At 34.7% G+C, this 25,809-nt stretch overlaps 1 protein-coding gene across 4 annotated transcripts in view; it reads left to right on the top strand.

The window, feature by feature from the left end:
* The window catches only part of ARAP2 (ArfGAP with RhoGAP domain, ankyrin repeat and PH domain 2), a 249,271-nt gene that overhangs the window by 138,972 nt on the left and 84,490 nt on the right, over positions 1–25,809 (top strand). For all 4 annotated transcript variants that reach the window (XR_010139659.1, XM_024246354.3, XM_054553813.2 and 1 more), the window contains 3 exons: positions 14,090–14,229; positions 24,053–24,135; positions 25,216–25,251. Coding sequence is in view for 3 of the 4 variants with exons in the window: in XM_024246354.3 (XP_024102122.3) it covers positions 14,090–14,229; positions 24,053–24,135; positions 25,216–25,251 (259 nt within the window). In the remaining variant the exon portion in view is untranslated. The remainder of the gene's footprint in view (positions 1–14,089; positions 14,230–24,052; positions 24,136–25,215; positions 25,252–25,809) is intronic.

The raw sequence follows: 25,809 nt of genomic DNA, 5'->3' as shown, positions 1-25,809 counted from the left end.
CCAAGGGTCAATGCTGATGTTGAGAAACCCTTATTTAGATAATCTGTGATATCTGTTCTAATTGTTTATCTTTCTGTTGAAATTTTTCTTTGTTTCTTTTCTTCCGATATTCCTCTGCAATATCTCTAATTCTCCATGTTGCAACATGTTTAAAACCTACACCTATACATAATACCTTTACTGTTGTGTGAATGCTAGTAGGTTGGCTATATGAATAAAAATAGGTAAGAATTAGATCCTAAAAGGCTATGTTATAAGTGAAGGTTCTGTATGTCTGAGGGTGCGGGTAACCCAAAACAAGTTCACCATTAAATGCTATTAATCTTCGGGGCATGGCTGGGGATGGGTAGCAAACAACTCAACAAGGTGTAGATTGTACTAGTTTAGAGCAGTCATATCTGAGTAAAACCTTTGTTGTGTAAGGGCAAGAAGCAATGGTACAGTGACAGCCGCTACGTTGGGTTGGCTGTGACCACAAACTGGGTAGGAAGATTTGGTGTTTTCGTGATGTTCCACCTGTCCCATTACATCTTCTAGATGGAGATATGAGTGTGTCCTTCTGTTATAAAAGCATCAAGCCTCTGTAAGATCTAGACAAACCATCTTGTAGAAAAAAAGCTAGGGAAGAACTAGAGAAGCGAAGCAGAAGAAAGCAAGCTGGAGGCTTAAGTGATGTTTCAGAGATTTGGATGAAATATTCTTTGGTTTGTGTTGTTGTTGTTGTTTGTTTTGAGAGGAATCTTGCTGTGTCACCTAGGCTGGAGTGCGGTGGCGTGATCTCAGCTTACTGCAACCTCTGCCTCCCAGGTTCAAGTGATTCTCCTACCTCAGCCTCTTGTGTAGCTGGTATTATAGGTGCTCATCACAATGCCTGGCTATTTTTTGTATTTTTATTAGAGACTGGCTTTCACCATGTTAGCCAGGCTGGTCTCGAATTGCTGACCTCAAGTGATCCACCTGCCTTGACCTCCCAAGGATGAAATATTCTTTGGAGTAAAATGTCAGTAAACTTCTGTATCACTCTCTTACCCACGTCACGTCTCTAACAGGGTGGGAGCCATAAAACTTACCTCTGTCCCTGAACTATCCCTACTACCTCATTTAATCCAACAAATATGCATCTTGTTATTGTCCCAGGAACTTTGCATGAAAAAAATAGTGTTTTAAAGGAAAACCATCAGCAAATACATTAATTGGATCATTTCATATTTGTAGTTATGTAGTCTGGTCAAAAATAAGAGAACCTATAAAATAAATGTCTAAAGTACTCTTATTTTCTAGCCCATAAAATTTTTATAAGTATTGAATTAGAGTTTGATTTATATTCAGATTGTAAAAGCAAAATAATCTCTTTCATTATGGTTGGTTCTCCATTTGTTTGAATTTAAGCTTGCCCTTTTAAGGAATCTGTAATATTTTTTAAAAATCAATTTCTTAAGTCATGATTTTTTCTTATAGTTGTGACTTAAAGCAGCCTCAACTTTATTAATATCTCTTATGGGGCATACTTTGTGATAGACTTTTGATAATTTTGGTATTCAGTCTAATTTATTTTTGTCTTGTCAAATATCTCCTAAATCAATCACAATGACTACCTCCTCCAGAGTTATTGCTCCATTTCATTACCTCTACTACACCTTAAAATTGGGATCTAAAAGGAAAATAATGAAGATAAATCAAATATGATTTCTCTGTCAGTGTGTTAGCAGATAAACTAGAATCATCTCAGAAATACTCAACTGTTCTTCAAAGAAAAATGGCAGTAATGTTAAAGATTTGTTTTCCTTTCTTAAGAATTTCTTATTCTAACCTGGGGCCAAGTAGAAATCATCAGAATTTGAAAAAAAGAAGGAGAGCAGTTGGTTGCAACCACATTTTTTCTCAGTAACAAATAACTAATATGTTAACATTTTGTTAAAACATAGAGTTGCCCTATAACATCCTTTGTACCCTACACCCCCACATTAGATACCTAGTTGCCAGAAATTTTACTCTGTCCCTACATTTACAATTTCTGTCTATCTACGGCTTGCATTTCATTCGTTTTAGAGTTTTTTCCTGATATGTAGAACAAATTATAACCATATACTTTGCTTGACATTATGTTTTCACCACTTCCTTTTAAAGCAAGAATATTATATAAAAATTTGCTATAATTAAGGGGTTTTAATTTTCTCAATTTTCTTTCTTTATCTGAACTATTTAAAATGTGGACTTCACACGTAAGTAAGAATATATTTTAGAATCTAGCAGTTAATTTCTGCTCATTCATTTAAGGTAAGGAGGTAACATAATTTATAGAGTTAGATAGGAGTAAGTACATTTTTTGTTGCCTCTACTTAAAAATTATTTGTGTTTTTCAAAGGCATTTGATTTCTTAGGAACATTTTGTGCCGTTGCCATTATTGTAATAAAGAGCTAACTAATTTGAAAACAAAGGTAATAGTCCTCAATTTTTTTCAACTCCATATATTATGACTGAACTATTAAGAGAGAGAGAATGAAACTTCATTTACATTGCTATTTAGACAGTGTCATAGCTTACCTAATTAAACCATTATTTATTATTATTATATATTATACTAAACTTCAACATATCTATCACAAGCAAACCATAAATGTATAGCTTCTGTAAGGTTCCAGAATAAATAATCTCAAGTTGCATAAGTCTTATTTTAAGCACTAAAGGTTTTTGAAAATTATCCCAATAGAATATGATACATGAGAATGAAATTTGAATGATCTAAATGGGAGAGAAATACTTATATAGAGAGATATAAGATGTAACTCAAATGCATATTTCTTTGAATTTCTAAGTTTAGATTGCTGTATAAGACAGATGCTATGGAATTAAATTTGCATTAGAATAGTGTAATTCAAAATGCAACTACTTCAAGTAAATTCAGACCTGGAAAGCTGAGCCACTCACTATCTATGAACTTAAAAAAAAAGACAATTTCAGCAAATATAATACAAATCCATAAATTTACCTAGCTGATATAATTTACATTTCATTCCCCATCATGTTTTCTTAAAGCCAAAGATGTAGAAGATATTAAAATAAGACCTAGGCTACTTAAATTGGAAATTTTTCTTTTTTCTTGAAATTGATGATAGTCACTGATATTTACTATGGAGTACCAATTTCCTGACATTTTCTAACATATAATTCTGTGGTGAGAAATCCTATTGGTAAATTTGTATTAACTCTCTGTATCATGCAGTAATCTACAGAAAATTTAAGGTATTTAAATTTAAGAGTTTTGTTAAGCATAATCTATACCCAGAAAGAACAGAAATTCTAAATGTATGACAACTGTTGAAATATTAGAGTACAAACAGCATGAAATAATAGACTACTCTAGGTCAGGATGTTTATGAAGAGCTTTCAATCACAGAAAAGTAGTTCAACTGGATAATTGTAGACATCTCTTCTTTCACTGAATGTGGCTTATTCAAGGAAATATAATTTCTTAGTTTTTCTTGTACATGCTATCCTTCTTTAACAAGGCTATATTTTACTCTTTTACTCACTAAAAGTACATGTTGAATAAACTTTAAAAATATATAAATATATGAAACAGTTTATAACTGAGCAAGTACTGACCATATTTTAGAGGACTGCCAACTCACTTTTATCTAGGTAGTTAGGGAATGCTTTCCAGAGTGTATATCATCAGATCGTTACCATGAAAGCTGGATTGTAGTTCTTGGTATTTTGGTTTGGATAACTCCTGGGATGTTAAGATAGGGAGACTAGAAGAGCTTGCTGGTTGGGAGTAATGGACGGAGCCACAGAATTCAGTTTTGGATGTGCTGAGCTTTAAGGGTCTGACGTGTGTTTAAGGATATGTGTCTAGAAGGGAACTAAATACCTAAACCTAAGAGCTCATTGTGTGGAAAGTGGTTTTAGCCTTGGCAGAATACTAAGTCATGCAATTTTAGTGTTAGAGTAAGAATATCAGAGACACAACGCCAGCATTTAAAGAACAGGTGTAACAAAAGAGGCCCTGTGAAGGAACAATCAGAAAAGTTTCAAGAAAGAAAGAGAGCAATGCCACATAAATTATCAAAGGAGTAATTTTTAGGAAAAAAGAGTGCTTAACAGTGTAAAATGATGCGTGAAACCAAGCAAGGCACCTGGACACGTATTGTTATTGTGGTTGATAGTGATGATGGTGGTCATGGTAATCATGACTATTACTTAGAAGTATCCCAGGGTAGAGGACAGAATTTCATGTTAGATATTAAGAGACCTGAATTCATATTCTAGCATGTTGCTTTCTAATCTTGTCACATAATTGTGAGCCACAGTTTTCACATTTGTCAATAAGATGATATAACCTGTCTTCCCTACTTTGCAAAGTTGCATGAGAATCACATGAAAGAAAATATATCTGAATCACTGATTTCAGTGATCAGAAAATATATCTGAATCACTGATTTCAGTGATCAGAAAATATATCTGATCACTGAAAACTCCAGTGCTATCTCTGCATTTATTAACAGTATGCTGAAAATTATACATTCATTGAATATAAACTAAATATATCACTTACACTATTGAATATAAACTAAATATATCACTTACACTAAATTATATTTTAGAAATGTTTATTATAATTCAATGTAATAATGAAAACAGTATAGGAAAACAATTTTCTGATTTCTGCAATTTGCTGCATTAGTAGTAAAATAGCAAAAAAAAAAATCTCTGGTACTTTTTTATTAAATCCTGTTCCAATAGTAACTATATTTATAATTTAACTATAAATAATTTAATGATAGAAGGATGTCAACAGGCTACTTGATCTTTTAACCACTGCTACTTCAATGCAGTCTTCCTTCAGTATCCATGGGGAGGTACAGGACACTACCACGTCTCCCCCCTGCCACCTGCTTGTCATGGAGACCAAAATCTGCAGATGCTCAAGTCCCTTATATCAAATGGCAGAGTATCTGCATGTAATCTACGCACATCCTTCCCATACTTTCAATCATCTGTTTATTTATAATACCTAATGCAATGTAAATGCTATGCAAATAGCTATGCTGCGTTTTTTTCTGTTTGTATTTTAAATTGTTATTTTTGTTTTTTCAAACATTTTTTGATATGCTATTGGTTGAATTGACAGATGCGGCATCCATGGATACAGAGGGCCAACTGTACAAATAACATAAAGGAGAATAGATTGGAGTAAAGGGGGCATACTTGGCTTATCCTAAGAAATAGATTACTTTCTTGAAGTGTCACAATGTGTCTGTATCTGTTAGCCTTAAAAAGATGCCCCCCCCATTAGTGTTCTAAAAATAAATCTTCAAGTGTTAATTAAAAAAAAGAAAGTAGGAAAGAAAGAAGTAACGTACTTTCAAGCAGCGATTATGCCCAGTTTGGTATCTTCTAATGTAAATTTCACCAAAATGCATTTTGAGTGAATATCATACAGTGAATGAAATATATGAGTAATTCTCCCTCATCAAAATTATAAAAAAAATGCATCTATACAGTCAATTCTGAAGAAGAGAAAATATGCATAATTTTGAATTCGGAAGGACTTTTTAGATGTTATCCTGCAAATATTGCAAAATTACTTGATCTTGGCATAATTTCAAGGGGGTTGCTTCTCATGGAAACTGCCCATTTGTGCCCTTCATCACTTAGAGTACATGGGACAGGTGGAACTTGGAACAAATTATTTTTTAAGATAAGGCACAGCTCTGAAGAAATAGTCTTTGTCAGCAAGAGAAGAAGACAGACACGTGCAGACCATGAAAAATAGATCAATTTGTTGTGTATTTCCTTGTCACTGATCAGATAATATATGAGAGATAACAATAGTTCATAGTTACTGTGAATTTACTATGTGCGCTGGGCTAAATGCTTTACTTACATTATTTTATGTCATCTTCCTACTGTCTTAGGGTTGTTTACTACTACTTACAAATGGAGAAACTGGGACGTAGAGGTATTACGTAACTCTTTCAAGGCAACCTGCTGATAAGTGGAGAAACAGGCATTATAGTCAAGATCTCTCCGTATCCAGCTTATATATTCTGTCATAAACCCCTTACCCCTTACTATCCTGAAGTCAAGGATAAATCAGTTGTTAGGTTTTTAGACTCCTAGAAACTAAATCTATAAGTCATCAGACTTTTGTAAGGGTAGTTGTTTCTGTAGTGTTTGCCTTAGATTCTGCAACACAGAGAAAAATTATGTCCGCCCTCCATTAATTAAACAAGGACTTACATTCTTCTTGTTCTCTGCCAAGCTCTATTCTGAGCAATTTATATACCACATCCACTGGGTAAGTACTGTATGTATTCTCATTTTGCAGAAAAGATAATTGAGATTTAGAGATTACTGTCTGCTATCTAGCAGAGAATGTGGTTGTCATTCAAGCCCAGGCAGTCTAGTGCCAGAATGTGCTCTTAGTCACTGTATTGTGTCAGCTCTTACCTAGATTGAAGAAGATAAACCAAAGTCTACATTATTTTAAACAGGAAATACAAAATGAATATGTACTTAAGAGAGGTGAAACTGTTACAATGTTTGTTTGTCACAAACCAGGGAAGCCTCAGAGAAGTAAAGAGTAGCTCAAATAAAAGTGAATTTTCTCTCCCTTTATAGCTTGTATGACAGGCGTACCATATTGTAATGGGAGTAACTATTAGATTATCGTTTCTGTGGATTTCTTGTAGCCAGGTCAACCCAGCACTGTAGATAAGGCCCATGCCCTTCAAGAAGTAGAAATATTTTCTTTCAAAATACAGTGTTGGCAATAGCAAATGTATGGAATTAACCCAAATGCTCATCAACGATAGACTGGATAAAGAAAATGTGGTACATATACACCATGGAATACTATGCAGCTATAAAAAGGAATGAGATCATGTCCATTGCAGGGACACAGATGGAGCTGGAAGTTGTTATCCTCGGCAAACTAACACAGGAACAGAAAACCAGACACCGCATGTTCTCGCTTGTAAGTGGGAGCCGAATGATGAGAACATATGGACACATGGGGTGGGGAACAACACACGCCAGGGACTGTCCGTGGGGAGGGTAGGGTAGGGGGAGGGAACACATCAGGAAGAACAGCTATTGGGTACTTACATTAATACCTAGGAGATGGGTTGATCTGTGCAGCAAACCACCATGGCACATGTTTACTGTGTAACAAATCTGCACATCCTGCACATGTACCCCAGAGTTTAAACGTTGATAAATAAAAAAAGAGTTAAATAATGAAGCAAATATGATGTTTCATGAATTCAAGGGTGATATTAGATCTTGGAGTTTAGTGGCATGAGAGAAAAAATATGGACTGAAGTAGCTGGAAGAATCTTCATGGATGAGTTAGGTCCAGAAGTAGGAATCGAATTTGTACAGAATCAAAGAAAACAGGATTTCTCTCAAGATCAATCAAGTGATTAACTTGAGTCATACCACAAAGACAAGTATTGGTTTTCCAAATAGTGTATTATTATCAATTGAACTTAAATATTATATTTTAGTTTAATAATTTACAGAGAGGTATAGGGGTTGTCCATTTATTTCATGTTTTAAAAGTCAGAAGAGGAGTGTAGGCTTTTGACTTTAGGAAGGTAAGGCTTTAATCATTAGAAAAGTAGGGCTCTGGACAGGGCTTTTATAAAATGATGAAGACGTGTTTTCATAACAAGAATCTGCAGTTGTGTGTTGGAGCCATTAGGAAGGTAGGACACGGAGTTAGAGAATTCTGAAATCCAAGGATTAGAGAGAAAAGGAAGTGTGTAGGGTGATAACAATGGGAATGAAGTGGAATTGAATCCCAAAGAGAATTGCTGAAAGAATAATGATTGATTGCTAGCTGCCTGGACATGGAGGGTAAAGGGGGGGATATATATCTGAGAAATGCCATTCCTGGGTGTGTGTTTCTCTCTCCTCTTCCCCTCAACCCCAGCCTCCTCCACCTATCAATTATTCTATTGGGATTTGGGGCTGGTGGTTAGGAGATAACTGCTTTTGTACTAAAAAATTGAGGTTTTCGAATGGCTTAGAAAAACTTTTTTTTTGGAGGTGCGAGCTTTTCAGTTTCATTGCCTGGTTACATGATATGTCTGTTCTGCTTAAATAAATTTGGCCATTCTGCTTTGTTTCCTACGTGTGACTTTTAAGAGCTTTTCTAAATTAATAACAAGTTGATAGCTCAATATAACTTACAATACATGTTTGTTTTCTTACCCACAGTTTTAATTCTAAAGATCTTTCAATAAACTGCAACCTACCCTTTCTCATCCTAGCAACTACCAAGAATAGGGGAGGGTTTTATGATTCAGTAGAGGTAACATTATAGTGTAATTTGATTGGAATGAAAGATCAAAAGGTAGTAAATGAAATAGTACCTATTAATGTGCATCCCAGGATTTATCTCTGGGAGAATTTAGTGCTTTGGGGAGTGCATTAAACTTTCAAACCTGTTATACTCACACGAAAACAATAGATGGTTTTCCCTAGTAGCAAGGGAGCTTTCTGTCTAGCAAGAGGTCAAGGGAGTAAAAAATATGAGTGAAGTACCCCAAAGTTGAGAGTCCAACCAGTACCTGAACAGTTTGGAAGAATGAATTACTGGAAGCCATTCAATTCATGACCTTCATTTTGTAACATATAGAGTTACACACAGTGTACCCCAAAGTGTGTAGCTTTATTTTGGCCTTTAATTGGTGGCTTTCTACTTATTTTAACATCTTGGGAACAGATAGGAGTTTGGTTGTGAGAGCTTTTAGAAAGTCTTTTAAATCATAATATTTATCATAGAGCTTCAAATTTCAAAGTATTTTTTGTTCTTCCCTCATCCTTAGCATATATTCCTTTCAAAACTTTCATCCTGAGTCCATTAATAGGGTGCACCCTAAGGTTTATACTCAATATGCTCAATCACATACAATGATTGTTAAAGTAAATGTTACTATTTAAACGATATTTAAAATTTAAACAATAGTTTCCCCTAAGTCTGTTTTTTTTATGACTATGAGTTGTTTACTTTAATACCAGACATAGGCTTATTTCTTGGTAAAAATGGAAAGGTTTATTAATTTGAACAAAAATGTAAATGAAAAGTACTGTCAGAAGGTGTGAATGGATTTTACTGACTTAAGCAATTTAAATATCTATATTTCACAACTTGATTATAACTTGCTTTTAAAAATACCTATTTGTAAGTCAACAAGGCATTATAGATGCCTTTCTTGACTCTCTTGTTCTAAATCAGCTGTATGACCAAGTCCATACAATGTTTAGCAAATTGCTTACTATACTTGTTAGCTATAAAAATCCTTTACAGTATTTCTCTGTGGAATTGAATATTAAGGCATTGTACCAGAAGACAAATTTTAGCAGTATATTTTTCAGTAATTATTTAAAAGTCACAAAGTACCTAAAAGAACCTATTAGTATGACAGTGTGATCAATAAAATACTGTCTGAGGTCAGTATGTGTATCATGAAAACTATCGGGTTTGTTATATATGTTTATTCATGGTTAGGATCAGTAATGTGATTAATCCTGGGCACTTGTGCATCCAGGTGGTCATTCCATGCTCATATATTTGAGTTGTAAGGAACTATTTGTATTTTTAACTTTTGTTCTCTTATGCTAATTTTAAGTGTGAACATTTGTGTATTATTTGCTGCATTAGTAAATGTTTTCCCCAAACAGATTAAGGGTTGTTGGGTTTAAGACTATTTTTTTCTTTTTCTTTTTTTTTTGAGACGGAGTGTCACTCTGCCACCCAGACTGGAATACAGTGGCACAATCTAGACTCACTTCAACCTCCGCCTCTCAGGTTCAGATGATTCTCGTGCCTCAGCCTCCTGAGTAGCTGGTACTATAGCCGCACACCACCATGCCTGGCTAATTTTTTGTATTTTTAGTAGAGATAGGGTTTCACTTTGTTAGCCAGGCTGGTCTCAAGCTCCTGACCTCAGATGATCCACCTGCCCCAGCCTGCCAAAGTGCTGAGATTACAGATGTGAGCCACCGTGCCCAGAAAGACTAATTTTTTTTCTAAAGTTTTTATTTTGTAAATTTTAGAAATGATGCATGGATATTTAAAGTTCTATCACCTTAATACCAGGAAGGTATTAGACTGATAGACCTGATACAGTGTTCTGCCATACATCCTGTGTGTACGTTATCCTACGTAAGGCCCACAACAATCCTTCAAGATAGGTGTCATTACTCTTATTTTACAGGAAAAGCAGAAGCTGACAGCATAATGACCATATCATGGCTATTTGGCTTGAGGTTTCTCTTTCTTTTTATTGTTCTTCAGTTCTCAAGTAAGCAGTTGAATATGTATCTGGATTTCAGGGGAAAGTTTTAGACTGGAGATATACTGACAAATTTGTGCATGATAAAAAGCACATACAAATTTGATGTTCTCACAAAAAAGTGTTTTTGTGTCACAAAAATTAGTTGAAATGATTTCTACGTGAGGCACATTGTCAGTTTTACACACGAAATACAATTACTGTTAAAGGATCTACCCTTTTTTGCACAGAGCCTTTTATTCATAAGCTACAACAAATTACAGTGCATGGGAGCACAAAGTGTATTGTGCTTTTTGGTTTTGCTTTATATTTATTTCTGCTAGTCTTCAATCCCCTTTTCTATCACTTACTAATTTTTATGTATTTGGGCAGGTCATTATAATTCTCTGAATCTTATTTTCTGGCTTGTAAAACCAGATCAAAATTTATCTAACTTGAATGTCACAGAGTAGGAATCCCAGAAACACATTTAGCCATTTAGAACATGCTAAAAATAAAATGTAAAAATAAGGAGAAAAAGATGAATCATTATAACAATTTACGTGGAAAATTTAGGGCATGCATTCAAACTATAGAACAACATCTATGGCTGGTGGCTCTGCCTCCTCTTCTTCCACCCTGCAAGGACTGGGCCATGGGCAGAAAATTGTGGGACAAAGGAGGGGAGCTTTTCTGATATAAGCCAGAGTTTTCCTGGGAAGGAAAGAATATCTCAGTTTCTGATGCCCCTGTCAATACAAATTAATCCAAAAACAGATGAATCTGACATGTCTTTATACATCACACATCATCAGAAATGGATTTTAATCACAAACATTTTGTTAGGTATTTTTGATCTTTAAATACCTGTGAAAGCACCTTCCCAGTCTAGCTAGGTGGACCTGACTTTGAATTCTGATGACAGCACTCTTTAGCTGTGTGCCTTGGATAAGTTTCATAATTATATCAAACCTGTTTCTACATCTATAAAATTATATTAATTGTGATTAATCTACCTGAAAGTGTGATTCTGAGCCTTTAATGAGGCATTCATGGAAAGGGCTAGCACAGTGCTTGCCTCATGCTCCACAAACACTAGAGGTGATTATATGAGTTGTTCACTAAAGGGTGCTCAGATTATTACCATTATGTTATCACTTCATGCCTTCACATATTCTGTCTTTCTGAAATATCCTTTGCCTTTTCCCTTTCCTTTGTGTTCCTGGGAATTCTATAATTTTATTTGTCCCTCTACCACAGTGCCTAACACAAAGCTTGATAGTAAGAAAAAGTACTTTTTTGATGGAAGAATGAATAAAGAAACTACTGAACTAAAGGCAAAGAGATTGAACAGGTTCTTGGTGGAGAGGAGTTTCCCTTAAGGCTATTCTTGAGAAGTGAGAGTCAACAAGCTTTTTTCCGTAAAAGGCCTAGAGTTAATGTTACAGGTTTTGTAAGCCATAAGGTCTCTGAAACAACTACTCAGCTCTGTCCCTGTATCATGTTCGCAGACATGATGTGAGGCTGCATTCCAATAAAACTTTATTTTTATAGGACTAAAATTTGAATTTCATGTAATTTTCGTGTGTCATCAAACTTTTGAGAAATTTTTCTCAACCATTTAAAGATGTAAAAATTATTCTTAGCTCATGGGCCATATAAAAATAAGCAGAGGATTGGATTTGGCCTGCAGCCATAATTTGCCAATCTCTGAGCTACAAAAATAATGTGTAAACCAAACTGGAGGGAATTCTGGCTTATTAGTAAATGTCCATTAGACCCATCATAATAGTAGGAAAAGGATATTATGGAAATGTGAGGGGGTCTCTCTAGTGATATGTTAGGTTTAAACTTGGACTCAATTATTGTAAAATTCCTCAGTTTCTTCTCTGAGGCAGCAATGTCTAGAAAAGAACATGCATTTAGAATTGGGGTTTTATCAAATATCTTATGTTCTGACTTACAGGTGAGAGCTAAACCTTGGGTCCACACAGATATGAATACGGAAACAGTAGACACTGGGGACTCCAAAAGGAAGGAGGAGGATAATGGCTGAAAAAACTTTCTATCAGGTGCTATGTTTACTATCTGGGTGACTTAATCAATGGAACCCCAAACCTCAGCGTTACACACCCTTGTAACAAACATGCACATGTACTCCTGAATCCAAAACACAATTTTTTTTTTAAAAAAGTTGAGTTTTAATCTCCTTAAGTTAGCTCTGCAGCCTTGAGAAATCTGCTTAACCTTTCTAAGCCTTAGTATTATCATGTGTAAAATGAACATGATAATCACAATTTTTTGGTGTTATTATTAGAGAGCATATATAATTCGTGGGTGTCTAATAGGTAATCAATAAATTGTAGCAATTTTTGCATGTTTAGATTTAATTTTTCAAGTATGTTATTTCTCAAATCAGTTCTGTTTTCTCCTGTTATTTCTTTTTTTAAAAAAATAACTTTTAAGTTCAGGGGTACATGTGCGGGTTTGTTACATAGGTAAACTTGGGTCATGGGGGTGTGTTGTGCAGATTATTTCATCACCCAGATATTAAGCCTAGTACCTATCAGATACTTTTCCTGATTCTCTCCTTCCCCCCACCCTCCACCCTCCAATAGGCCCCAGTGTGTGTTGTTCCCCTCTATGTGTCCACGTGTTCTCATCATTTAGCTCCCACTTATAAGTGAGCACAGGTGGCACTTGGTTTTCTCTTCCTGCATTAGTTTGCTAAGGATAATGGCCTCCAGCTCCATCATGTCCCTGCAAATGACATGATCTTGTTCCTTTTTATGGCCACATAATACTCCATGATGTAAATGTACTGTATTTTCTTTATTCAGTCTATCATTGATGGGTAAATGTTCTACCTTAGCAGTTTTGCCTTTCTTACCCTTGCCTGTTTCACATTTATAAAAATTTCTTTAATGCCTTAAAAATTTGTGGATTTGAGTCAGAATTCTTAAAGGTGTTTCCTTTTTTATCTGCATATTTGCATTGTTTATACCAGTGGGGTTCAAAAGAAATATAAGCCATATATGTAATTATAAATTGTATAGTAGCCACATTAGAAAAAAGTAAAAAGAAATAGGTAAAATTACCAGTATGTTTTATTTAATATCACATATCCAATATCCAAAATACATTTCAATATGTACTTAATATTTTAAAAATTGTGATATATTCTTTTTTTATTATTTTCTTTGAGACAGAGTCTCACTCTGTTACCCAGGCTGGAGTGCAATGGCATGATCTCAGCTCACTGCAACCTCTGCCTCCCGGGTTCAAGCGATTCACCTGCCTCAACCTCCTCCAGTGGCTGGGACTACAGGCGCATGCCACCACGCATGGCTAATTTTTGTATTTTTAGTAGAGACGGGGTTTCCCCATGTGGCTAGGCTGGTCTCGAACTCCTGACCTCAGATAATCCACCCGCCTCAGCCTCCCAAAGTGCTAGGATTACAGGTGTGAGCCACTGCACCCAGCCGATATATATTTTTTTCCATATAAAGTCTTTAAAATGTAGTAGAAACTTTACACTTATAGCACCTCTCAACCCATACAAACCACATTTTGTGTGATTTCTAGCCTGTGGCTACTTGAACAGTCAAGGCAGGCCCATACGTGATAAACAGCAATACTTCAGACACATGGTATTCCCAGAAGTTCACCTTAGACTTTAGTGGTGGTAAACAAGTTCTTATTTTACATTATTAAAACTGACAATACAGAAATGTTTGGTACTGTGTTTCAAATAAGTAAAAATGTACCCAACTCACAAACGTAATGTTGTACTTTACAGACCGGAGTACACTGGGAAGCATCAAAGAAGGAATCTTGAAAATCAAAGAAGAACCATCCAAAATGCTATCTGGAAATAAGTTTCAAGACCGGTATTTTGTTTTACGAGATGGGTTTCTCTTTCTTTACAAGGATGTGAAGGTATAGTATTTGAACATGCATACATTTTTATTTGTGTGGGTATTAACATTCGTATTTTATGCTACTGTCAGCCATCTCTCTTGGAAGTCACTGCCTGTAGTATATAAAATGCATGGTAAGCTGATGATTTCCTTCAGCCTCTGGTATAAGATATTAATACAGTCAGTAACACAGTGAAGAATTTTATAAGGCCTTTTTAGGCACCTCAGATTTTGTAGGACAGTGAATGACTTAAGCCCTGAAGAAAAGTCTAATATGTGTTATAAATCAACATCTCAGTCAATAAAATTAATAGAGAATGTGTGATACCCTAAAATAAAAGGCTTCAGATTAGCTACTGGAAATTAATAAAAGGGGCAATAAAATGACCAAACCCAAAAGTTAAAATAAATCTTTTTAGTATCTCTCCTATACAGTTGAATGAATTGACTCATTTTTAATTTCATATGTATTAGTGTAATCTTATTGATATATTCCCTGTAATTTAGTTCCCTAAAAGATCTTACTAAATAATTGTAGAGTGGATAAGAGAATTAGAGATATAAAAGAGGGAGTAGTTAAATGATGTAGCTATAAAAATATTGAACTTAACATCAGAAAATCTCATCTCTGTGAAGAGCTGGTTACATGAATAAGTAACTTAACCTCTCAACCTCAGTATCCGAATCCATAATTTAAGATAGTATGAGTTCTGCTTGTCAGGTTGTTTTAATGCTTAAAAAATAATATATGATTTTTTAAATATTCTCTGGGTGCAGGTTACACCAGTATGTTCACTTTATTAAAATTCATTGAGCTAAATATGTATGTTTTGTGTACTTTTTATATATGTATTATATATACACTGCAATTTTGAAAAAGCATTAGGATAAAAAAAGCAAAACAAATATGTTCACAGGCGCCACCTCCAGGGATTTGGTTTTTATAAGACTGCAACAGGTTAACAGCATTTTTCTTTAATTTGTTGAAATTTTTTTTGGTTTTTAAGTTCAGGAGTGCAAGTGAAAATTTGTTAGATAGGTAAACTTGAGTCATGGGGATTGGTTTTACACATTATTTCATCACTTAGGTATTAAGCCTAGTGCTTATTAGTTGTTTTTTCTGATCCTCTACCCTCCACTCACCAAAAGGCCCCAGTGGGGGGTGTTCCCCTGTATGTGTCCATGTGTTCTCATCATTTAGCTCCCACTTGTAAGTGAGAACATGCATTGTTTGTTTTTCTATTCCATGTTAGTTTGCCAATGATAATGGCCTCCAGTTCCATCCATGTTCTTGCAAAGGACATGATCTCATTCTTTTTTATGGATGCATACTATTCCATGATGGTGGTGGATAAGCTTTTTGGTGTGCTGGTGAATTCAATTTGCCAGTATTTTGTTGAGGATTTTTGCACTGATGTTTCATCAAGGACATTGGCTTGAGGTTTTCTTTTTTGTCGTATCTCTATCAGGTTTTGGTATCAGGATGATGCTGACTTCATAGAATGAGTTAGGAAGGAGTCCCTCCTCAATTTTTTGGAATAGTTTCAGTAGGAATGGTACCAGATCTTATTTGTACCTCTGGTAGAATTCAGCTGTGAATCCCTTCGATTCCTGGGATTTTTGTGGTTGGTAGGCTTTTTATTACTGCTTCAATTTCAGAACTGGTTATTGGTCTGTTCAGGGATTCAGTTTCTTCCTGGTTTAGTCTGGGAGGCTGTATGTGTCCAGGAATGTCCAGAATGTACCTTCTAGCTTTTCTAGTTTATGTGCATAGAGGTATTCATAATATTCTCTGATGTTTGTTTATATTTCTATGGGATCAGTAGTAATATCTCCCTTATTGTTTCTGATTGTGTTTATCAAATATTCTCTCTTCTTTATTAGTCAAGCTAGTGGTCTAATAATATATGTGAAAATTCTTTTTATAAATATAATGTAATAATAATAGCATGCTCATCCAAAGATACCACTAAGAATATGAATAGGCAAGTCCCAGATTGAGAAAGATGTATTAATAGTCCCAGATTGAGAAAATGTATTAATTAACATATATCAGGAAAAGACTCATATCAGGAGTATAAAGAGCTCTTCTAAATCAACAATAAGAAAAACAGTTCAATAAAAATTTTGGCAAGGATAGAACAGACATTACATGAAGGAGGATGTAGAAATGGCCAATAACCCATTGAACCAAAAGTGTTCAGTATCATTAGTAATCAGGAAGTTAAAATTAGAACCACAAAACACTATTTCACACTCCTTGGTATGACTAAAATCTTAACAGTGATAACACCCAATGTTAAAAAATGATGTAGAGTAATTAGAACTCCCACATAAATTGTTGGTGGAAGGGTAAAATCACACAATCACTCTGTAAAACTATTTGTCAGTTTTTAAATGAAGTTACTAACATAATCTACCCCATGATCCAGCAGCTCTACTCAAAGCATTTGTGAATTATATTCACAAATGCACTTGTAACAAGAATGTTCATAAGCAGATTTATTCATAAAAGCTGATAACTGGAAGCATTCCAAATGTCCACCAATAGGAAAATATTCTATTCATGTAATGGAATACTACTCAGCAACAAAAATGAATATTAAAACAAGCCACAACATTGGTGAGTTTTTAAAACCTTTGAAACCAAAGAAACTTGACACAAAATAGTATCCTATAAGTCTGTTCATAAGAAGTCTAAGAACAGGCAGAACCATTCTATGGTGATAGAAGTCAGAAAGTGTTTGCTTAGGTTGGGGACAGAGTTTGCTGCAGAATTGCCAAGGAAAAAGGTCAGTGGGGTACTTTCTAGATAGAAATCTTCTTTATCCTGTTTTGGATGGTGGTCACATGGGGGTATGCAGCAACAACTCTCTTTGAGATTCAAGTAGTACCAAGGCAATTACTTTAAATGTAGAATGGAAGTCAGCAGGACCTGGAAAATACTTTTTAAATATTGAATTATAAAATTCACTTGGGTAAACATTGCTTGCACACTTATAAGTGAATGGTGCTTCACTGTGTTCTGTTGTGGAGATGCACAAAGAAAGACCAGACTGTAACATCTGTTAATATGTTCCAAAGAAAGAATTGTTAGGCAGCTTTCCAAATCCGTGGCTGTATTGTTCTGTGGCTGCTGTTGAGCACTCCCTGTGCTTTAATTACTTTCTCTGTATATTCCTCCAGCAGAGGAGCCTCCGTGTGGGCATGAATAAATCATAGTAGCATTGTATTCTGTGTATACATTCCAATGTTTGCTTTCCTCAAGGACAGTGGAATGTCTGGGCCGGAGACTAATAAAACAGCCTGAATTTTGCAGCCCTTATCACAGATTCATATTATATACTGCATTTGAACCCCCACTTGATATCCAGAAGGGAGTCTGTGTGGGTATCAAGTGGTTACTATCATTTATTATCATTCTTCAATTTTACCCATAGAGGAATAGTAGATTTCGTAGAATTATGGGGTTATGTGATGGAACACATCAGATTTTAAGGTTCACAAACTTTACGTTTATGCTTGTGAAAATACAGGCTAGACTTCACAGCTTATTATTCTAGTCAGCTAGAACTGAATCTGCTAGAATTTTGTTTGGTTTTGTGCAGTGGACCACCCACCTTGATTTTCAAAAGACTGATTTCTTTAATCACGTTCCTTGCATATACATAATATGTTGGTTAAGGATCACTTTTGCAGTTGGCATATTTAGAAATCAACCTGAACTTTTTCTTCCCGTCAAGAAACTGACACTTTTCATTGTGTAGCAACAGAAGGTTGCTAAAAACAAATATAGTAGTTTGCGGTAGTAGTAATGACAGTGCAGTAATAATAGCAGCAACTAACATTCAAGTGGCTACTCTATGCGAAGCAGAGTTCCATACATTTTATTTGGATTATCTCATTTTATCTATACAGTTACCCCCACGAAATTGGTACTCTTATTCCCACTATGCAGATGAAGAAATAGACTCTCAAAGACGTTACATAACTTTTCCAAAATCACATACACAGTAAGCGATGGAGTCAGAATTCATTTCCAGGCATTAGACTCCAAAGGCTCTGTGCAGAAACTTACAAAGGAAATTTAACATTTGTATTACCTTAGTGTTTTTGCTGAAAGAATTTTATGTGTAGAGAATAAGTTTACTTTTATTAAATAGTATCAAACATTTTTAAATAAGGAAATGCAAACAGTTCAGTTTTTATAGTGTTTTCTCTCAAGCTGATGTACACTTTAATATCTGCCACAAGGAAGGCTGTTCATGCAGTGACTTTTACAGATGCATTGTTTTTGTAAGTGAGATGAAGGGTCTCATATCCCTTAACAGATTAAGTTTAGCTTTAAGAATTTGTATCTTTTTGAAAGGATCATCTTGCTCAATCTGAGCTAACTTATATAACCTGGTAGGCAGTGATAGTCTCAAGAACTTCTCTGAAAAGAGTGCTCTTTAAGGACACTGAACACATTTTTTAATAACAGTGACCTCAAGTTATGGAATTATTGTCTGATTATTAAGCATTTGAAAGTTATATTTGCATATCTGTCAGAATAGATTAATGCAACTGATACTTTAATTTTTACATTTTGAAAAGCAGATGAGAGATTCATGCTTTTCCTTTAAACTCAAACTATGATTATTTTCAGCACATGATTTCATTTTGTTATTTTTTCATGTTACTGATCTGTCCCTATTAATAGTGATGGTGAAGCCATTGGCGATGTTAACTTTTTAAATGATTTTATAGTAAATCATCAATAGTAAAATCTAACCTTTTTGAGTAAAGACTTAGCATTTGTTTTAGTGGTTGCCATTAATATATGCTTGCTTGTATATATTTTAAAAATGATTTAGTTAAAAGGGAGGAAAAATTACAAATTGAGAAGTGTATTTAAAGTGACTTTGTGTTAATTAGAGATAATTTATGAGTACTTATTAAGAACAAATTGGGGTAATACACAGGGAAAGATATCTTTTGTTCTGCAAGTTTTCCCTGAACAGAAAATGTTAATTGTTTTCAGACTTAATTTACATAAAAGGTGAGAGGTTTCAGAGAATATTACCATTATACCATTAATGATGTGAAGAAAGCAAATGGGTAAAAGGGATCATTAAAAGATGCCTATACTTCAATAAGCAAACTCTTTTTAGGTGCCAGGAATAATTTTTTAAGCACGCTCATTTAATTGGCTAACTTAAAAACTTCACTTTGAAATAGAGTGGCTACACGTTTCAGACTTCATAATAGTCTAGTATATTGAACTTTTTGGAGAAATTCTCTGTAAGTTACACATACCGAAAGAGAAAGTTGTAATAAGCCAGCAGTAAAGCGATCTTGCCAAATGACATTTCCTTTTATAGAACTTTCCATTAAGATCTATATAGCTCTTCTTTATGAATATTCAGTTTCAAAACTGAAATGGAAAAGAATGTGTTTCTACAATTGCTGATCTCCTCTCAAATTATATCATTTGTGTTTCTTTGGACAGGCTGTGGTATAAAGTAATGAGCCTGCATGCCAAGAGTGACTTGGGCAGTCAATTACCTCGACTCTCAATCTACTTATTACCAAAAGTTTTTCAAAATGTAGGCAGTCATGAAATCATCAATGTCCTGTGTAAATGAAGACTGTCTGGTTCAGGCACAGTGCTTCTCATTCTCCTATATGCAAGTCCTATCTTCCCCATACTGCTAGAGTTGGAGCCAACCCTGCTGCTTCAGTTGGGACTGCGTCTGAGGGAATAGCAATCAAAATTATTAAAAGGAACACAAACCTTGGTTGTAATTTGATTTAACCTCTGACACAGGTGGCTAGGAGTCACCTATACTGCATACATTCCTGATAGCTCTCCTCTCCTTGAATATATCCTACTGTGGGCACTTACTACCTTACAAAGCTACCTCATACTAGACAGTTCAAATTGTTAAAATGTTCTTCCTTAAAATTCAGCAAATTAGCAGGCTACAGAATCAATATCCAAAGATCAGTCCCCACCTGGATTTAAAAGAGAAAATGCATGAACTACTTGAAAACAGCCTTAAGAAGTGGAAGCTTATGAGAAGAAAACTATAGACTTCTCTGATAGGAGTAAAATTGGTGTTAAATCTGCTAATATTGATTTATAGGTTTAATGCAATTATTTTCAAGTTTGCAAAGGAAATTACTTTTATAACTTTTCAAAAATATTTGACAATTCACCTCAAAGGATAAATAGATAAGAATAATTTGAAGACATTTTGGGAGATAAGTAACATGGATTTGAGTTATTTTCCCATCCAACTATTAAGATATACAATAAAACTAAAATACTTAAATATTATAATCCTTGTATAAAAGTGAACAAAGAGCAATGGTGCGGTGCCATAAATTTAGGTAAACAATCTTATATTAGAATTTAATTTTAATATGTCACAAGAAGTGCACGTCTAAAGGGATGTTTGTTCCATAAATTTAGGTAAACAATCTTATATTAGAATTTAATTTTAATATGTCACAAGAAGTGCACGTCTAAAGGGATGTTTGTTCCATAAATTTAGGTAAACAATCTTATATTAGAATTTAATTCTAATATGTCACAAGAAGTGCACGTCTAAAGGGATGTTTGTTCCATAAATTTAGGTAAACAATCTTATATTAGAATTTAATTCTAATATGTCACAAGAAGTGCACGTCTAAAGGGATGTTTGTTCCATAAATTTAGGGAAACAATCTTATATTAGAATTTAATTTTAATATGTCACAAGACGTGCACGTCTAAAGGGATGTTTGTTCCATAAATTTAGGGAAACAATCTTATATTAGAATTTAATTTTAATATGTCAGAAGAAGTGCACGTCTAAAGGGATGTTTGTTCCATAAATTTAGGGAAACAATCTTATATTAGAATTTAATTTTAATATGTCACAGGAAGTGCACGTCTAAAGGGATGTTTGTTCCATAAATTTAGGGAAACAATCTTATATTAGAATTTAATTTTAATATGTCACAGGAAGTGCACGTCTAAAGGGATGTTTGTTCCATAAATTTAGGGAAACAATCTTATATTAGAATTTAATTTTAATATGTCACAGGAAGTGCACGTCTAAAGGGATGTTTGTTCCATAAATTTAGGGAAACAATCTTATATTAGAATTTAATTTTAATATGTCACAGGAAGTGCACGTCTAAAGGGATGTTTGTTCCATAAATTTAGGGAAACAATCTTATATTAGAATTTAATTTTAATATGTCACAGGAAGTGCACGTCTAAAGGGATGTTTGTTCCATAAATTTAGGGAAACAATCTTATATTAGAATTTAATTTTAATATGTCACAGGAAGTGCACGTCTAAAGGGATGTTTGTTCCATAAATTTAGGGAAACAATCTTATATTAGAATTTAATTTTAATATGTCACAGGACGTGCACGTCTAAAGGGATGTTTGTTCCATAAATTTAGGGAAACAATCTTATATTAGAATTTAATTTTAATATGTCACAAGACGTGCACGTCTAAAGGGATGTTTGTTCCATAAATTTAGGGAAACAATCTTATATTAGAATTTAATTTTAATATGTCAGAAGAAGTGCACGTCTAAAGGGATGTTTGTTCCATAAATTTAGGGAAACAATCTTATATTAGAATTTAATTTTAATATGTCACAGGAAGTGCACGTCTAAAGGGATGTTTGTTCCATAAATTTAGGGAAACAATCTTATATTAGAATTTAATTTTAATATGTCACAGGAAGTGCACGTCTAAAGGGATGTTTGTTCCATAAATTTAGGGAAACAATCTTATATTAGAATTTAATTTTAATATGTCACAGGAAGTGCACGTCTAAAGGGATGTTTGTTCCATAAATTGGGGTAGAATAGTTGTCCCCCAAAAAATTTCCGTCTAACTTATCATTTATACTGTATATATAAAAAAAATTCCAGATTGACAAAAGATTTAAATCCTAAAAAAAAGCAACCCTTAAAGCTACAAGACCGTGCAATTGAATATTTATCAGCTATGGGGGAACACTTTAAATTTAAGCAAATGTTAAGAAAGCAACCCCCAAAAGACCAATATATTTGACTTATTAAAAATAGGGTAAACAATGAGCTAGGTTAAAGCAAAGGGCAATTTGGATAGAATATTTCATTTAAAAAGACAAGGCAATTTCATATTAAATACATAAAGAACTAGTACAAACAAATAAATAAAGACATGGATAAACTGTTTACCACATCAGAACTGCCGATGGCTAGCAAATACATAAATACACAATCACACTTAACGTTTGTGTTACCTTAGTGGTTTTGATAGGGCAAATAAATGTACCCTAACAGTTTAGACAAGATTTTCTTCTGAATCATATTCTTAGCCTGTGACTCAGTGGTTAAATTTCTAGAAATCTAGCCATAAGGGGAAAGATTCAAAATATGTTTTTTTAAAACATATTATCTACTATGATGATAATAGTGAACTTACTGATAATAGTGATTAGGAATAAATTCACCATGTAAATTCCAGGCCTTTGGTCACCACAGCATTATTTCTGATCATCTTCCTGGTTACTTTTCTTCTGTATTTCTTTTATATCCTCCTATTTGCTTTATGAAACTAATTTTTAATTTTATGAGCATATTTTCCTCCCTTTTCTGATTTGACTGCTGAGTATTGCGAGAGGTATAAAGAAAATGCAATTGCTCTAGGGCAACTGTAAATTTTTAATAGTCTATTTTAATTAGGATAATTTTCATTAATTTGGATTTTTGGGATACCTCAATATGTGGTCATATATATTCCAGAGTCTGTTTTTCATAATTCTAAATCCAAACAGTATAGAAAATCCCAGCTCATTTGGTGGCAAAATCTGACCCACAACAACATGAAGACATATATAGCCTTTATCTTGAAAATATGAATATCTTTGAATGCAGGGTACTGCCCCAGTCAACACTGGTGATGAGGAGTTACAAAACATATGGCAGATGCGCATTGTATTATATTTTTAAAATATGAAAAATCACTTCTGATGTGATTTGGTCAGGGTCCTCTAGAGGGACAGAACTAATAGGATAGATATATATGAAGGGAGGTTTAAGGAGTATTGACTCCTACAGTCACAAGGTGAAGTCCCACAATAGGCCGTCTGCAAGCTGAGGAGCAAGGAAGCCAGTAGTGGCTCAGTCCCAGTTCCAAAACCTCAAAAGTAAGGAAGCCAACAGTGCAGCCTTCAGTCTATGACTGAAGGCTGAGAGCCCCTGGTAAACTGCTGGTGTAAGTCCAAGAGTACAAAAGCCGAAGAACTTGGGAGTCTGATGTTCAAGGGCAGGAAGCATCCAGCACAGAGAAAGATGAAGGCCGAAAGACTTAGCAAGTCTGCTCTTCCATCTTCTCCTGCCTGCTTTATTCTAGCCACACTAGCAGCTGATTAGATGGTGCCCACCCAGTCCGCTGACTCAAATGTCAGTTTCCTTTGGCAACACTCACAGACACACCCAGGAACAATACTTTGCATCCTTCAATCTAATCAAGTTTGCACTCAGTATTAACCATGACATGATGCACATCTGACATCAAGTGTTTTTGAATCAAGAATTATAGAGCCATGTGCATGTCTGTATATACATGTGTACACATATATAACATGAATATATCCAACATTATTAATATGTATTGATTGTATTGTAAATCCCAAGAGTCTTCATTGTAAATCCGAAGAGTCTTCATTTACTAAACTCATGAAATGTTTGTTTTGTGAAACACTGAGAAACTAAACAATTCTAAACCCAATCATTAATGCTCAAAGAAAATGTAAGGAAATGTGTAAATCCATTTAATTACAAATTATTTTTTTTCCTTACAGAGTAGTAAACATGACAAGATGTTTTCTCTCAGTTCTGTGAAGTTTTATCGTGGAGTGAAAAAGAAAATGAAGCCTCCAACAAGGTAAAGTTTGAAAGGGAAGTGCTGAAAGGAAAAAATTATGGGAAAAATATGTCTGTTTAAGGATTTAGGGATCAGTGGCCTTAGCCTAACTTTTTATGAAGTAAGTTTTAAGCAATTTTTTTTAAGTTGCTTACCCTGTCACAGGGTTCTTATGGCAGATCAAGGAACTTGTATGAGTAGATAAGGAGGGATGATGTTCCCACTGAGACTGAGACCAAGCTCCTTGGTGATTGCAGTCTCTCTGTGTAAAGTAAGAAATCCCAGGAGGCCCTGTCTACTGGGAAGTACATGGCTTCCTCTGCATCTCATTCCCTGAGCTGTCACATCACAACCTGAGGGCGTCTCAGGCAAGTCTACACACAGGAAAGCAAATGCTGCCCTCCAGCTTCCTGATGCTTGGCTTCTACAATGTTTTGGTTCTGGCTCTGTAATTTTCCCTTTTTACTATGCTGACTTTGGTACTGAAAACCCATCATAGCATGTAAACGCTAGAGGAGGTGGGTGCCTTCTACAGATTGTGTGCCTCTTTAACACTTCATGTACCCCAGCATTTGGTTTACACCACAATTTCTTACCACAGATTACTTTGATTAGCTAATAAATGTTTGCGCTAATACTTAGTATCATGTACATTATTTATATATGCTTGCTTCTGAGATTTTGCTGCTGAAAATTTCTTCACTTTCGCCTTCATACTCAGTTTCTAAGCCTAGAGGATATACCCGTGTTTTAATAGGCATGTTCTTTAACCTCCCCCAGTAGCAGTACGTCTCTCTATATTATCTTATTTCAGTCATTTTCTTAGACATTTGACCTTATTCAGTTAAGAGTATCTTCTCAGAGACATCTCCTCTCTGCCCCATATCATCACAAGCCTCCTTGCCTCTATATAAATGTGTAGCCAGATCCCTTAGCATTTAGCATTCACCTCTAGCTAAGTCTAACACATTGAATCATCGCTTATGGAAGTCTATGCATTCCCACCGTTAAGTCTCATCTCCTTAACATCTAATCCTGTTTTCTGCCTTGTAAAATGTATTATTTTTAATTTATGTGTGTTTTTTTTTCTATGTGATGCAGCTGGGGATTGACCGCATATTCTGAGAAACATCACTGGTAAGTTAGCAGCTGACAACTTTTGGACATAATATATTGGTGACAATTTCAGGAAAAGAATAATTTCAGTAATTGCAGATAGAACTATAGACAGAAAGTGTTTCGCCTAAGTGAAATTAGGGTTGTTTATAAAGACTTTGAGCCTAAGAAGAGGAAAACAGATTTGTACCAGGGTTCAAGTTCCATGTATCCTATTTGGCAATGCCTCTGAAGTGAAACTACGTCTGATTTCATCCATAGTTATTATGAGTTTGGAATTCAGCTTTTATGAGATAAGTAGGTGATAGTTTTAAAATAGAATAAGAACTAGCTAAAATCAGATTTAAGAAAAACATATATCCTGCTCTCAACCCTGTTCTTTCTATATATGTACTTTTTGCTATGTACTGTTACCAGTATCCATCAGTATTTCTAGAGATTGTACTAGGTGTTTCCTTCTCTTCACCTCCCTGTGTCTAATCAGTCACTGAGCCATAGGAGATCTGCCTCTTCCTTGTGCCCCTCATCCACCTACACCTCTCTACCCTGAGGGCCTGGCCTTCATTGATCTGCCTGGAT

The sequence above is a fragment of the Pongo abelii genome, chromosome 3 (genome assembly GCF_028885655.2).
Source record: "Pongo abelii isolate AG06213 chromosome 3, NHGRI_mPonAbe1-v2.0_pri, whole genome shotgun sequence".
NCBI classification, from domain to species: Eukaryota; Metazoa; Chordata; class Mammalia; order Primates; family Hominidae; genus Pongo; species Pongo abelii.
The sequence above is the reverse complement of the archived record's forward strand: the minus strand, read 5'-3'. Positions and strand labels throughout refer to the sequence as shown.